Source organism: Pseudopipra pipra, chromosome 6, assembly GCF_036250125.1.
Source record: "Pseudopipra pipra isolate bDixPip1 chromosome 6, bDixPip1.hap1, whole genome shotgun sequence".
NCBI classification, from domain to species: Eukaryota; Metazoa; Chordata; class Aves; order Passeriformes; family Pipridae; genus Pseudopipra; species Pseudopipra pipra.
In genome coordinates, this window is record NC_087554.1 from 58,616,177 (window position 1) to 58,632,272 (window position 16,096).

The following is a 16,096-nucleotide window of genomic DNA, read 5'->3' on the forward strand; positions in this document are numbered from 1 at the left end:
AGAATGTATCTGTGTATTCATATGGACAGCTACAGAGCATGTTTTCTGGACTATACTTCCTTTCTGGATTTGTACCTGCAAAGGCTCCATAAAAATGCCTGTAAAAAGTTATGCTAATTCGCCAGTAGTGTATTTGGATCACCTCACTTATGAAGAAGAGCTTTCAAACTTACCTTTATTTGTGTGAACCTGCGAAATACACACTTTTCCTGCTGAGTGTTTCTCCATCAATTTTTGTGGAATACATAACTGATGAGGTTGCTCTTCCTTTTTTTTTTTTTTTTCATTCTGCCAATTAGAGCAGAGGTGTAATCACAGTTCTGATGAGCCAGAGTAACACTCCCATCTACTTCAGTTTGGCCAGGACACCAGCTGAAGATGAAGTTTGTGACCACAGTACAGCTGGGGATAAATATTGCTGGTAATCTAATGTCAGTTTATCACCTTCGACAGAGAAGCATCTTAACTAATGAGTAGCTTGGAAGAGGTAGAGAGGGTATGATGATGAAGAGTATTGTTTGGTAACCACAGAGGAAATGTTTTAATTATATTTAATGCTTAAACTGTTATGTCTGGTTAATATTTGTAACAGTCTAAACTAATAGAGCTTTGCAAAGTGACTCGATGCTCAGCAGAGTGATACCTTTGGTTATGTTAGTTGCATGACATAACCTCATCCCTATAGTTTTTAATTTTCTCTGACTTGTTCTTGAGAACTTAATTCAGAACTCTTTATTTGTTATGGGTCAGATATATATTTTTAAAGGTAATATGCTGTTGTAAGCTGATAGTCATATTGCAGAGGGTCTAAGTAATTTCTGGAGAAATTCACTTCAGGCACCAAGGCCCAGTGGTCATCAGATACACTAATCTGTCCTGCAGCAGACAGCATTTCTCAGGGACAAAAACCCCTATGATGGATTTGCACATATGCAAGTAAATATGTTCTGCCAAACCCCCCTGCATTATTTTATTCAGTGTTTTTGGAAGAGGTCAGAAGTAAAAAGCATCTGAAAAAAGTCCTTGCACTGTTGTGGTAGTGAAAGGCTATGAAAAGAGTTGTTCTTTAGACAATTACAAATATTCTGAAATTAGGTCTCTGCTCTAGAACCTTGTGTTAGAGAGATAAAACGCATATCCCATTTAGGGTTCAAGCAGCAAAATAAAAGGTTGCTGTTAAAAAGAGAGAAAATACTCTACCTCAGTTAAAATTGCAAGTTTTAGCAAAAATACCTGGTTTAGGTATAACAGAGCAATGGACTCTAAAGGTGAATAATTACTAGTAAATGAGTCTCTCATTTACATAATTTTAAAACTGAGCTGAGCCGTTGTGTGATTGAGAAAATCCTATTATTTTTACGTAGACATATGTAATGATAATACAAATAGCATAAAATATCCAGCATGACACAGATTACCCAGCAGGTTATAGAAGAGTAATATATAATTGTCATGTTTTTTACTTCTATTGCTGAATTGTTCCAGATTCTGAATAATCTGAAGATCAAGAGGTTGCTTTGAAAGTGGTCTAGAATGTATTGGCAATGTATGGCAATGTATTTCTGTGCACCAGGGAATGTGAGAGAGCTCTCAGTAACTGCAAAAGCAAAACAAAATAAAGTAGATTTATATATTTATTTTCTGTCTGTGTACTGGGCTTGGTAATGTGAGAAAGGGTGTTCCCTTGACTAACAGCTTGACTGATTTGAGTTATTGTCACAAGGTGTTGAGTAACAGTTTGAGCCTTACAAATGACCACTCTCAGGGCAGCTGGTGGAGCCTGAGCACTGGGAGGTCTTTTGCAAGGAGTGTATCTGGAAGGAGGGACTGATGTGGAAACTGCCTTTCTTGACCAAGAAACCACGTGGATTGTTTGCGGATGCAAAGTCCTCACGTGGCATCTTCTGAGTGGTGCTTTTGAGTTTCTAAGTTGGCAGGGGGATGTTATCCCAGCGTGCAGATCAGGATGTACCTTCAGGTTTTCCTGTGGCTCAGCTGGGATGTAGTGGGGATAATGTTCTTGTGCTCAGGAATCACAGTGTCCCTGAGGGACTTGCTGCTGCAGATGCAGCATCCCTGGCAACCCCAGCTTGGTTTTGGGATGACATTGAATCCAGCATGAGGTGCTGATTCTGATCTCAGTGGCCTGAAACCAGTATTTAGGAGACTAAGTGCATAACAAAGGCCAAACCCAGTGATTTTATTGTTCTGTCATACTGGACCTTGTGCAGTGGAGTTGTGTATAACCAGGGGGATCCCTGTGGGGACTTTAGAATGAACTCCCAGCTTGTTTCCACATCTTCCATCATAACTTTGGGGCATTTTTATTAAATCTTGTCTTTTTTCTACACAGATGTAACATCTTACACATGTGCAGTTCCATAAAATTCTTACTGAATTACACACATTGCACCCTCTATGGAGGGAATGAGGGAGCAAACAGTTGGATTTCATAGTGCATTACTGGAAAATGCTGGGAGACTATTGTGGTAAATTAGCATAGAGTAGAATATATTCTTGACTAAATTTATACTACCAAATGAGAAGGGAATGGAAGTTGTGTTTTCAGGGTTCAATTAAACTCTTCTCAATGTATAAGTAGGGTTATAGAAATGTGTATTTTATATGTATGTATATTATTTAGGCTAATAAATGTGAATATTTTTAAATGTAAGCTCTTAGACAGTGGGTTGTGTATGTAGAATAGCTCTCACTTAATTACTTCTTTCAGTGGAGAATGAAGTACTCCTGTGACTTCTGGGATAAATTAGTGGGTCAGTATCAAGCAAAGTAGCAATCCTGGCACTTGCTCTGAGCCTGCTTGGATGAGAGTTATGTTTTGGGTTTCCTGTACTCTTGGTTCAGCTTTTTTGGAAGTGTCTGAGTGTTCCTGAATAAATTTCACAGGGCAACTCTGTAGTTGGAGCAAAATGAATGTTGCATATTTTTATTTGGACAGATGGCAGTTTCAGAGCACTTACTAAGCAAGATAGAATTTTTGCATTCTTACAGGAAGCATGTACAGATATATAATTTTATCATTATTTCATTATGTACTTAATGAACTGAACAAATGAATTGCAATGCAAATCCTGAATGCCTTGTGACCGCAGTTAGAGTGGAAGGTAAGTGTAAGATTGCTGTGGCATGTTTGTGTTCTTATATTTAATGATCATTACAGAGCACAAGCTTCTCATGTCATGCAGAAGAAAATTGTGATCTGATAAGAATCTTATCAAAAGGAAGACAATAATCCTCTTAAGGATTCTTCTGTCTTAGGTCAGCAGGCCATCGTGGGTTTTTTGCAAAGGTATTTCTTAGTGTCTTGGAACTTGTAAACATTTTTCTGTGTTTTAGATTTTTTGCCATCTAGGGGACCTGGAAACAATGTACTGTTTGTTATAAATGGCTGGTCTCGCCATATTCTGCTATTTGCCACTAGTTTACAATGCAAAAAACCAATAAAAATAAATTGTACATGATGTAGCAAGATAAAGCTGAAGCTGCAGTGTAATCCATCATTCCCTCTAAAATTAAGAGAATCCAAGTCCAGAATAGAAGTGACACGAGCATAGCATGACCAAGTTAAAATAATGAGCTGAGACTCGGTGTCTCTATTGATGTTTTGGGTTCCAGTGCTCTACTAAGAACTTAGGAGTGGATGGAGGATGGCAGGGTCCTAGAGACGAGCTAGGCAACTAAAAATACACTGAGAAGCAGCCTGAAGGACTGTTGAAGATTTTACAGGAAAGGAAAGCAGCAGTAGGGTGATTCAGTGGAGCATTAAGTTACTGTTGTGCAGCTTTGCTCTATGTCCGGTATTTGAGAAATCCCTTGGAAAATGAGATGGCTTTGTTTACATGGTGTTTTTGTCTCTGATCCTCGTGATGTGGTTTGGGGTAGAGCAGCTGAGCACATAGGTAAGTTGAGCATATTTTGCATTTACGTTTGCCCTGCCTGTAGCTTTTGCTATCAAAATGTCTACAGAAAAACCTGAGTTTAATTCTGGTGTACAGCTCCTCCTGGTAAGGGCTGAAAGGAACCAGTGGAGGGTGGCATTACCAGTTAGAACTGAGCAAGGGTGTAAGGAGTAATACTGATTAATCCTGGAGTCTCAGGAAACAGAACTGCAAGGGGTTTTCATGTAGAGTTAACCTTGTGTTTGGTTACAAAACGTGATGCTAAAATTTGGAGATCTTTAAGTTATTTGAAATTTTGATTCTTAGACTAAGGATGTTCTAACACAGCTCTGGGAGCTCCAAAGCTTGAGCTGTGATTGTACAGTGTTTTAGTGTTGTCTCCCGGGGTTTTTTCTACACATAAATCAACCAACCAAGGAAAAACTCACCACAGATACACTAAGTGGAAATATGCTTATGTTTATATAAATGTAGCAAGTAGAAGACAAACAGTGGGGACTTTTTTGTGTGGTTTTTTTTTTTTTTCCTTTTTTAAAAGAACATTTATAATCCATTGCTTTTTTCCCCCCTCTTTTTGGAGAAGTCTCTGAAAAGCAACACTCAAGTGTTTCATATCTAATGGTAGAAGGTGTGTTAGGCAGAAGGTGTGTGGCAAAGGTATCCTGATAATTTTTTTGCTACCTCATGTCAGTATTTTCAAGTGGCAGGACAGACATGAGCAGCAGCTCTCTCTGGTGACTGTTCAGTAAACTTGGTGACTTCAGCTCTCTGAAGGTTAGCTTGTACTTTGGAAGTGCAGTTCAGTAATAATCTACTTAAAACAACTAGCATGAGCTTTCTGAGCCAGTGTTAAAGAAACTTGAGTCAATCCAGGAAATTGGCCACAGTAACTCTCAGCATTTCAGCAAAGTATTTTTGTCTTATTTTGAGATTTTATGCCACGTATTCAATTTAGGAAATTGAAATAACATGTGTATTTTTACCAACCTTTTTGCTTCACTGAAAAAAAAAAAAAGAAATCACTAATAATTGGTTTTGAAATATTAGTAAAAATTGGGGGGAGGGAGAGGGAGAAAGCAACCTACAAAACCTGTGATCTGCTTGGAGCTAAAATATAGGTGTTAATTTGATGTCTAGGCAAACTCACCATAAATAATGTAATGGGATATATTAAAGATGTCAGAGTGTCAAGAACCTCCAGATATGTGGCTGCTTAATCATATCTAGCCCCTAACCACTAACTCATTAATTCTTATTTTGCTTAAACACTTCGAGCTCTCATTTTTTCCCTTTTGAAATATTCTGCTATTTCATGGTGCTAGTTACTGTCCAAACAATTTTTCCTCTCTCTCTCTGTTCCAAGTCTCCTGCTCCACCTCATCCTCTTTCTCTCTTGGTCTTTTTCAATAATGCTTTGGTTTCCCTGCCTTCTTTTGCTTCCCACTCTGCCCTCTTGTCATAGGATTCACAGATGCTTTGCTGTTCTTCCATCTCTTCTGAAATTTTTTGGTACACTCATTTACCTGGTCTTTTCCCATCAGTTTTTCTTTGAAGTCTTGTCATTTGAATCCTTTTCCATACCTTCTCTGTTATCTTCTTTGATCTGGATAATTTTTGGCTTGTGGGTAAAATAGGTAAGGTTTGACTGTCTTGGTTTACTCCATTAAACTCTCCCCATTCCTTGAAGAACTAATGGGGAAGTGTTGAAAAGTGTTGTCAGCTTGCCTAAGGAGGAAGGCATTGCTGCTTGATTATGAAAAGACATGGTTACTTCTGAGTGGTGATTATTAGTACTAGCATAAGGGATGCTATATATGGCCAAATATCTTGTGAGTCTCTATTTTCAGGGGACCTAGAGCAGCAACTGGTGTACTGAAATGCCCTGCCAATCTTGTCTTCCATTAACTGCTCAGGATTTCTCACTATCCACTATGTATTTCCTTGATTACGTATTATTATCCAAAATGTTTGATGTAACTGTTTCATAATCAGATTCCTCGTGTTAGGTTAGTGATGAGTAAGAGTACCCAAATTTGTAAAGCCAGGGCACCCTGGAAGCTCTCTGCTCACTTGAGGGTGCACATCATTTATGCCAATTTGCACCAATAAAGTCCTTTTGCAACGAGTATTGATGTAATAATGTTCTGCTGTGGCTAATCAGTAGCTTTGACAACCAAGCTTGTGGTCTTGGTCCACTTCCAAACTGAAGGATGTTCACAGCACAGACATCATTAATGGGATGAACAACTGTTGGTCACAGATTACCAAAGCGTAGCCTGGAGGAATCTTTTCATTGAAACTTTGGCTGCTGTGGCTCTGGATTGAGGTCCATGGGTGAAAAAGTGAAGAGGTTTAAACTATTGCCTGCACCACGCCTGCTGTGAGAGTAGGCAAAAAGTTTAATTGAAGCTTCACAAAGTTTAAAAGTATGGCTTTTAAAAATATGCTTTCTTAAATTCTTTTTATTGTCAGTTTGGTTTTAATTCTTGGTCTTGTGATGAAGGAAACAGCAGGCCTTCATCCATGTGTTCTATTCAGAGTCTGAAGTTTGTAATATTTTACATACATGAGTAAAGGCAGAATTTTGATTAATATATTTAAAAGTATATCTGCATTATAAAATTTTGGCAATGTCTATGACTAAGAATATAGACACTCCTGTTAAGGAGTGTCCCCTGTTGCTTGTAGTGCTGCCACATCTGCATTCAAGGCACTCAAATGAAATGCTAGATCTACACTGAGTTCAGAATACTCACTCTGGTAAATAATGTTTGTTGGAAACCTCTGTGAAATGATCAGGGAGTGTTGGCAAGCAGTAGAGGGAGTTCCAGATCCAGGATTCCTGCATAACTACCCAGGAGATTCCCACTTAGTGAGAACTTGTTCGGTTTGATCAGGGAGAAATTTATGGCTAAGGAAGTAATTCTCAATTTTGTGACTGATTATCCAAAGAGGCACAGATTGTCCGGAGATTGGTGCATTATGTCCCGTGTTGCATTTCTAATTGTGCAGTTCCAACGTGCTGGAAATGGGGTGTTAATGTCTTGCTTTTCTTGTGCGTGTTCACTCATGAAAGTCAGCTTGAGTTTGTCCCACTGTATTTATTGCTGTGTGAATAATTGTACTGGTTAGGTTTTTGGAACACAGTGCCCAACTGCTGCCCTGCCTTATAATTATTAAGTATAGAGAATGGGTTGGGAAAAAGCACCTATTGTAAATGAATGATTACTGACTTAGCAAAGCATTCATAATATTGACAGCCAGGCAGGAAAATTAAGTGAATACCATCAGGATTGTGATTATTTTTTCTCAAAAAATGTGTATGTAAGAAAAAGAGGGCAAACATTTGTACTTCTTGAGGTCTTATGACCAATATTGTACTGTGAGAAGTGGCTTACTCTGTATGACAGGACTGTGAGTTAGTTAGCAAAAGCTTTGAGCTGGGTGTTGCTAGACCTTCTCTTGAAGTGAGCTGCTCAAGGAAAACCAGAAGGCTTTCAAATTCAAATCTGCAAGTTTTACTTGAATGAAAAACTCAAAAGGTAACTTCTTACAAAATAAAATCTCTGCAGTGATTTGTGAAGAATAGATGTAGGCAGAGATTTATGCACAGCTCCTGCTTTGTGCAGGTGTGTCCTTGGTGCAGGTTGTGTTGAACGAGGTGGCTTTGTGAGTGGCAGGAAAAGGAGAGATATTTGTTTGGGGTTGTGGAGCTTTTTTGTCACAAGGAGATTTTATTTAACTAGAAAAAGAATAGTCCTAGGTTTATTTAGTAACTGGAAGATGTGGAAACGGGAGAAAAATTGAGGAAATACTTTGCCATTAAGTTGAAAGGGAAAGCAGAAATTTTGCCATTTAGTTAAAAGAGGAAACAATCTCAGAAGTGGAGTGAATACAGAGTTCTTAGATGTTGGGACATTATAAGGAAGTGCTTAAAGTTAGCATGAATAAGAAAGTTACTATTAAACTCTCTTCCCCATTTTGGAGTTTGGTTTTAGTCTGTGTTTTTATTTTTTCATGTTTAATGTGGTATTTGCTTTTACTGTCATACAAGAAGATGATGCAGATTCTTTATGCAAATGTCATCTTCAAACTATTGAATACCAGTAATGTATATACTGGAAGAAGTAGTTATTCTGAGGGCATTTTGATTTTAACTATTCATAAACGTTCTGATAGTGCATGTGTGGGTGCAGGGCAGCATGTGTGAGTGTCCTCTAGTTGTGTTTAATGCTTCCTATGTAGTCTGCATCATTTGTCTCCTTTTATTCTGACTCTGGGCCCTACACTGCCCTGTGTCTGCAATCCCGTGGCTTTTCCTCACAGTTGCTGTGCTGTTTGGTAGCTCAGTCCCTCCCCCCATCTTCACTTCCCCTCGTTATACCCTTCATTGCAAACCTACACGCTGGAGTGGATCAGGGAACCGATCCAGGTGCTTCCCCTTCTCTCGGTTGTTCCCTTGCCAGGGAGAGGAGAGCCAGAGCTCCGTTCTCTGGATGCAGTTTCTCTCTGGTGCACAGTTTGCTTTTTGTGATCCAAAATGAGTTACTTGTGAATTACTTTAATTAAAGCATGAATGCAGTAAAAACATTAGTATGTTTTTATTGATGTTTGAGACTTGCAGTGAAAGTGTGCTATCAGGTTTTATGTCTTTAGTTGATAAAAGGATGCAGAAGACAGAGATTTATGAGAAGGGGTGGGCTGGTTGGATTAGGATTATTTTGGGAAAAGGCTATTAAGAGAGAAACGGAATTGCTTTGGCCATTTTGGAATTAGTACTTCAGCCCTTGCAGTGAGAATTGTTAGTCCATGTCTAAAAAAAAAAAATACAGCACTTTCTGTCAGTTTTTCTGATAACTTTATAAAAACCTGACATTGTTAAGGGCTCTGATTCTGTCTTGATTATCATTGTTCAGATGTATTAGTGCTTGCTTTCTCTAAGCCAATTTCCCTTGGATCTGTGAATATTCACTGTATTTCAAAAGCTCTGTGCAGTTTTAAATGGCTAAAGAGAAAACTGACAAGCTTGAAAATTAAATTTCAGAGGACCTTCTGAAAATGAAAAAGAGTTCTCACAAGTCATCCAGACAGAAGTTTATCTTCCTTTAAATTTTGATTTTAATAAATGTATACTCCTTTGTGCATTGGACATAAATCACACATGCCACTTAATAGTGTCATTTTTATTTTATTTTACAGGCTATTAAAGTGTTATATGTGTTTACACAGATTTATTAGAGCAGTTGCTCAGTTTTCAGTTCTTTCATCTGAAAGTAGATACAATGGAAATTTTGGGACCTGAATGTTTCGCTGCCGTTAGGACAGGAGTAGAATGTTGCAGAATTCATTGGAAGCTCTGAGTGTCTGCTGAGAAGAAAATGATTTGCTGTTTTTCATCAGCTCCCTGAAGACATCTGTAAGGAACTGTGTGTTTATTTCAAGTGGTTGTGTTGAGGAGCTCAGCTTTGCTGTGGGGCTCTGTTGGTCTGTACCCCAGGTACCAGTAAAAGAAAGCCCCCCCCAAAACCCCAAACCAACTAATGGCATGATCTCTGTGGGAAGGCTGGAATTATGGAATACTGATTTTATTTATTTATTTATACTGCCCTTTTCTTGTCTTAGGACCCTCTAATTTTTTACTCCCCTTATTTTTTAATTTACTTTTTTATTCCCATACTTGTCCTGTTTCCAAGTCCAAAAAACCCCTAGGCATTAGGTGTTAGCCTGTTCCCAAGGCACCCCAAATTCCCAAGAATAATGAGAAAAACTACTGAGTGAAACTTCTTGCAGTTTTATTCTCTAGTGTGAGTGGTAACTGGCTTAATAAAGAAAAGCCGATATGACCAGAACAGTTGGTTTGTGAGGTTTTATTTTGTGGGGCTTTGAGGTTGGTTGGTTTGTTTGTTTGTGGGTTTTTTGGTTGGCTGTGGTTTGGTTTTTTTTGTTTGCCCCTATGGTTCATATGGCTTGTTGACGTAGTTAGACTCCATGAATTTCATGGAGTGTTCTAGAGTGGTTTTTCTTGAGCAGAACTTAATTATATTTTTCGTTTTGTTCCCACACTTCCATATACTTAACTGGAGAAAAACAAACAAACAAACTTTTATTGCTTATTTTAATGCTTCAGTAATTTTAAAATTTTTATTCAATACCAACTCTGTTTAAAATGAGTGTAATCTTGAGTCATATATATGGGTCTGGTTTTAACTTGTGCTGGGTTGTATCTTAATGGATTCCCATTTGATCTCAGCCTGTTTTTCTTTGACTGTAATGTCCTTGTTGGCCAAAGCAAACGTGTACAGGTCATGTAGAACAGTGCAACCAAACCCCTGTTGTGGCCATGTAACAACAGAGATTTTATTGATACCTTTTACAGCTTTTCAAGGTCTATGGTGTATTATAGATAGTATAAGAAAGAGTGTAACTTTTAAAAATAATACTTTTGAAATGTAACCAGTTTCACTTTCATTTCCCCCCCTCTTCTTTGCAGCTTGTATTTAGAGTCTGTCTTTTGGAAGAAACTGTTAATTAAGTAACTGTTGCCTGCTTGCTAATAACAGTGGATTCTGAAGTCCATTCTCCTCCTCTGTATTATTTGAACACATGTAGTTAAGAAAGTAGTCACAAGGACTTTGCTTCCCTAGGCCTTTTATCTTCTGTAGGGCTGTAACCTTAGAAGGGTCTTGAAGAAGTGCTCTTTTTTGTAATGGGTGAAGGCTAATGAGTTTGGCTCCCTGGCTCATCTTAGGTTTCAGCTCTGCCTGCTCTGAGCATCTGAATGTGTGAGAGAAACCTGGCCAGTGGAATGGCTTTAGGGTGACTTGGTTTGGGGACCTTCAGTGTTCTGGAGGTGTCTGGGGAGGATTCTTCTCCCATGTAGCTCTTGTTGGAGTTCTGCAGGACCATGTTTCTTGCATCTGCTGTGCCACAGGTGACTGTAGCCTTTGGGACTGTGGGGTGAACAATTCTGATGATGTGACATGTGGTGTCATAACTATACCACGTTGCCCCCTACACCCTAATTTCCTTTGGACACAGATGTCACAGAACTTACCCAGGCCTAATGAATATGAGATTGGTGTGTGCTGCCCAACAGCATCAATTAAACTTTACCAAGATTTTGGTGGTTCTTTGCAGGATGCAGTTCACTACCTTTTGAATCACTACTGCAGTGCTGTAAACAGGGAAAGGTTGAATAAACCGTTGCATCTTTATTTGTACTGCAGTCCATGTTTATTCCTTTCAGTGTTTAAGCACTGTTTTTAATTAAATTTAAGCACTGTGTTTAATTAAAACAGATTCATGGTACTTAAACCTTAAAACTACTTAAAACTACCATACAATTACTAAGAGCTTCCAGCGTTTACCAAGTATTACCTTGACATATTCTTGTGTCAGCAGTAAGAAATTCCATCTTAGATTGGCTTTTTACTGGTATGTCCAAGTTTTAAGAAATAAGCATCAATTTTTACTATTACAATTTTTCTAGTTGAGATCAACAAAATTTTTCATTTGCATGTTATGTTGTGACTTGGAAGGTCATTTGCAGGATTTTGGTGCTGAGGCAGGCACTGATGTCTTAAAAAAAAAAAAAGGCAGATCAAAGGAAGTGAAGTGCTCCCCAGTCTGAGAGCAAACTTGCAGAGTAAAAGTATGTATTTCATTCCTGCAACTTTCTGCTATTGTTAGCCTCTTGTGTGCATGAACATTGGAGAAAGGAAGCTGTCTGTGTATTCTTTTGATGCATTTGGTAAACTTACCAGCCACTAAGATGCTGACATTCCTTTTATTATTGTATTAAGTCTTTTTATCTACTGAGAATTAAGAAAACAGAGCAAAAGTAGTGAATAGTACATTCTCCTTAATTCATTGGTCAAGCACATACTATTTTTTGTGAAAGTGTTCCTAGTGATGCATGTTGTGTGTTCATAGTACAGCAAAAAAATCCTCATTGTGTTTCAGTGCAATTGATTTTGCTGTGAAAAGTGTCAACGTGGGGGTAATGATTGAATCTTAAAACTTGTTTGTGGAATTATAGTCTTGCTGTGTATTCATATATATGTATTCATGTATATTCATGTAGGGTTATAATTGACGCACTGTTTTTAGAAATATAAATTAATCAAGCTTGATGTGTTTGTCAGTTCTTTCATCCTTCTTTGGAGTGTAAGTTAACAGTGGTGAACACCAGCCTCCAAGTAGTGGTATTTTGTAAAATTAAGTCTTCAATGCTGTTGTGTTTGCATTCTCCACTTAAGCCTGGACTTTCTTGGTGAACTTTATTTTCCTAATAGCCAGTGGTGACTAAATTTCTTCTACAGTGTGTTGAAGATCTCAAACACACAGTGGTAACACAGTTCCCATAAGCGGTTCGTATGTTAATGTGAACTCTGTTTTACAAAAATTGTATGAATGCTGCTTTCCTTTGAAACTGATCTTCAAAAAGAAATCCTGTTTTGTATAATAAGATGCCAGACTCACAAAGATTTCCTTTCTTGTTTCATAGACGTTCCATCTTCAGAGCAGCCTGAACTGTTCCTAAAGAAACTTCAACAGTGCTGTGTCATTTTTGACTTCATGGACACGCTTTCAGACCTTAAAATGAAAGAATACAAGCGCTCCACTCTTAATGAACTGGTGGACTACATTACAATAAGCAGAGGCTGTTTGACAGAGCAGACTTACCCTGAAGTAGTTAGAATGGTGAGTTCCTTCTTTCTCATGGTCTCTTTAAATCCACTTGCAGTTCTAGTTACGTGTTGTGGGCGAAATTGAACCTGGAGTAGGTGGATTAAATGAGGCCTTTGGTTTGTATTTGCTACTAGACATCACTTGGGGATAATTCTCCAGAGACAAAAATGTTAATTTTTATATATTCTTAATTAAATCCAAGGAGATGATGGTTATTTATAATCACAAACCTATGAAAAGAAACCTGGATTACTTCCTGATGGAGAAAACCAGCAGCTATAAAATGGAAGTCCGTCACATTTCCCCCCACCTGCCCTCCCTCTCCTCCCCAGTATAAATAATGGAATGATTTTTGCAAGTTTCTTATCTTTCTTTGAACCTTCTCCAAGTTCTTGAGTGTCTACTGTAGGCAGAGATAGCTTGAAGCATGCACAGATAATAATTTTAAAATAATAAATGCTAAAAATATTGTATAGAATCAGTGTGAAAATTTCCTGGTTGTGGTATGTGGATTTATTAGCAGCTGTTGTTAGAGTGAGCAAGATTACTCAGCAATAAAGCCATACCTTGTATATAGAAATGGTCAGATAATAGTTTTTCAGTGTAAAAATGGATACAGTACCAGATGCTACATGGTGAAGGTTCATTGGATTGGTAAAATCAATCACTGCTTTAAAGTGTTTGTTCTGTACTACCAAACAGAACCCTTAAAACCCATTACCTAAATGAGAAGGCAATTAGTTAAATATAGATTTGGTGATGTTGGTTTCCTAATGATGCTGTGTGATCATGGAATCCACTGGCTATGTGCTGTAAAAAGAAAAACACGAATAGATTTTACACTGCATTATATATGCTCCTCACTTCTTTTCTGACACACAGATACGTGCTGTGCTGCTCGTCTGTAATACTTAAAAATAGCTGTAAATTGTGGCAGAACCACCAAGCAGTTAATCATGAAAGGGAAAAAACCAGAACTTAAGGGTATATGGAAAAATCTTAATATGGCTTCTCTGTGTGTGTGCATTGTCAGAAAGCCTATAATTATGTGATCAGATTCTTCCCCTTCTCCCTCACCCGCCCTTTCCTGCTTCTGCACTGGACCAATCTTCTGAATGAAGTGCTTTTCAGTCTGTTAGGTTATTTGTTCAGCATGTGGTCTCATGCACCATTCAAATACTGTCAGAATACAGAATGACTAGTTCTTTGCTCAGTTCTTCAGCTGGTGCTGCATCTAAATGGTTTGTGAATGTTTTAATCTCCTGTGTATCCCTTGTGATGAACAAAGTGTATTACACCCTTTGCACGGACAGAAAAATGGGGGCCTTTTTCACTTACCTCTTCAGAGAATTTGGTAATTCTTTTTAGCATTTCTGTTACTGAGGTTTTATTCTCATGTTGACTTTGTTTATAGTTGTTTACTGCAGCAAAATCTGTTGAATAAAAACTCTGCAAGTTAGTGTTGTCTTAGTTTGGGCCCCAAGAAACAACAAGAATTTGATTGGTAACTGCTCATAAAGTTCAATTTGAATCATAAATTGTAGTCTATGAAACAATCTGATCTTGAACTGTGAAAGAAATGCAAAACCCCTTTGGTAGTATGTCCTACACTGTCCCTATAGTCACTTGTGTTAATTCACACAACAAGTTTTATCTTAAGGAAATTATGCATTGCCTGAAGAGTTTGAAAAGCATGGTTTTAAATAATTTCCTTAAATATAGTCTATGTCTATGATATGGAGGAGTCACTGGAAATAAAGATACGGCCTGAATGTGTCAAGTGGATTTGGTTGATGTTTGCTAATGGAGCTTCAGGAATTCAGTTTCAACTTAGCTCATTTTTGATGGAAAACTGTACTCTCTTCCTTTCATTCTTCAATCTGCTTTCTTCTGCCTTGCATTTGGGCTCCAGTGCTGAACCCAAGCTGTGTTTCCTCTTCATTGCCATGGTACCAAAGCAGGGCAGGACTGCGAATATTCTCCAGTCCTGTGTCTGGCTACCCAGCGACCCTGACTGCCCAAACCTGGATTTTTACAAATAAAAAGATGCTTAAGTATTTAGGGAAGGGGACATGTTTTTTCCTAAAGAATTTCCTGAGAGTGTTGTAGCATTTAGATTTTGTGAGAAGCTCTGGCTTGCAAGAGCCACCTGTGCTTTGATGAAGGTGTAAGCTCTTGGACAGCTGGAGTCCCCTGGTTGTGCCTGTGGTTTTGGTGCATGTGCTGCACCACTTTTTGGCACTATTATGTGCCAATACTTTTTGGTTGTATTCTGTGTGAGCAGGATGCTGTGCTCTGGTATTGAATTTATGTGAGTGAATCCATAGCAGATGCATGAATGATTTTTGTCGATCATCCCAACGAATGCTAATGCAGCATTTCTACTAAACCACATCACCAGGACCTTTGTGGCTTGCAGGTTTTTTGTATTTTGCAGGTATAGGCTATCTGGTAAAAATGCTTTTTTCCCCTCCTTGTCTTTGCCAATAAAAGCAAGACTTCTCCAGCATTCTGATCACAGTTACATGGACTCTACAGGGAAAGGTAGGGCTGGTAATATTATACAGAGTAAGTTTTCACCACATACTGCCTGATGAAGAGACAGCATTATTCACTTTGTCCTGAAGCCTTGTGTTTGGTGTAACCTGTTCTTTGTAGTAAGTGCAATTCTTGTTTCAAGCAGATTTGTGCCCATGATCTGAGACAGAATTAACTGTGCCCAGTTGACTTTGTGAGTGCAACTGCTGCCTTTGTCTGCTCTTGGGGATTTTCACCAGGGTCTCCAACTGTGTTCACAAAAGAGCTGTCACGTTGACAATCTCAGACCTGTCATGATAGTGAAGAAAACAGCAGTATCAATGTCCTGACCAAATTAGTGTCCCCACTGACTGCCTGCCACAATTGTCATGGGAGTGTTTTGATTGAAAGACCAGGATCTTAAAACTGATCAAAACGGAGCCCAGGTGTTCTTCGTCTCTTTGGAAGGTCTCTTCCCCTTATGTGTAGTGTTTTTGAGTCTAGGAATTCATATTTCCTGCTTGACCCTTTGAGCTACTGTGATTTGGAGGTGAAGGGGAAAAAAAGAAGCTCTTTTGTGAGTTTTGGTATCATTTAAAGTCTGGGGGAAAAAAGGGCCACCAGTCTGAAATGGATATTTTTAAAGTTACTGATATTTGTGGAGAAGGATTAATGGCTAATGGATTTTCTCATCTTACTTTTTTGAACATTTTAGATAATTAATAACTGTGGAAGAGGCTTTTTTTGTTTTAAGGTTTTATAATGTACATGTATGTTAGTGATCTCTGTTTGTGACCCAACAGGAATTTGGCTCTGTAGACACTGGGCTAGAAAAAGATTACCAGTAAAATTCTTCAGAAGATCTGAGACTTTTAATTGCTTCTAAAATGTGGTGGTGTTTTGACATAAGGGTTTGAAAAACAGTCATTTGTGGTAGCCAGCATAACTCCTGGGTATTTTTTATGCCA

General features: G+C 38.3%; 1 protein-coding gene across 8 annotated transcripts in view; it reads left to right on the forward strand.

Annotated features, from left to right (window-relative positions):
- PPP2R5E (protein phosphatase 2 regulatory subunit B'epsilon) overlaps positions 1–16,096 on the forward strand; it is an 80,340-nt gene that overhangs the window by 35,051 nt on the left and 29,193 nt on the right. For all 8 annotated transcript variants that reach the window (XM_064659417.1, XM_064659416.1, XM_064659411.1 and 5 more), the window contains one exon: positions 12,427–12,623. In XM_064659417.1, coding sequence (XP_064515487.1) covers positions 12,427–12,623 — 197 coding nt within the window. The remainder of the gene's footprint in view (positions 1–12,426; positions 12,624–16,096) is intronic.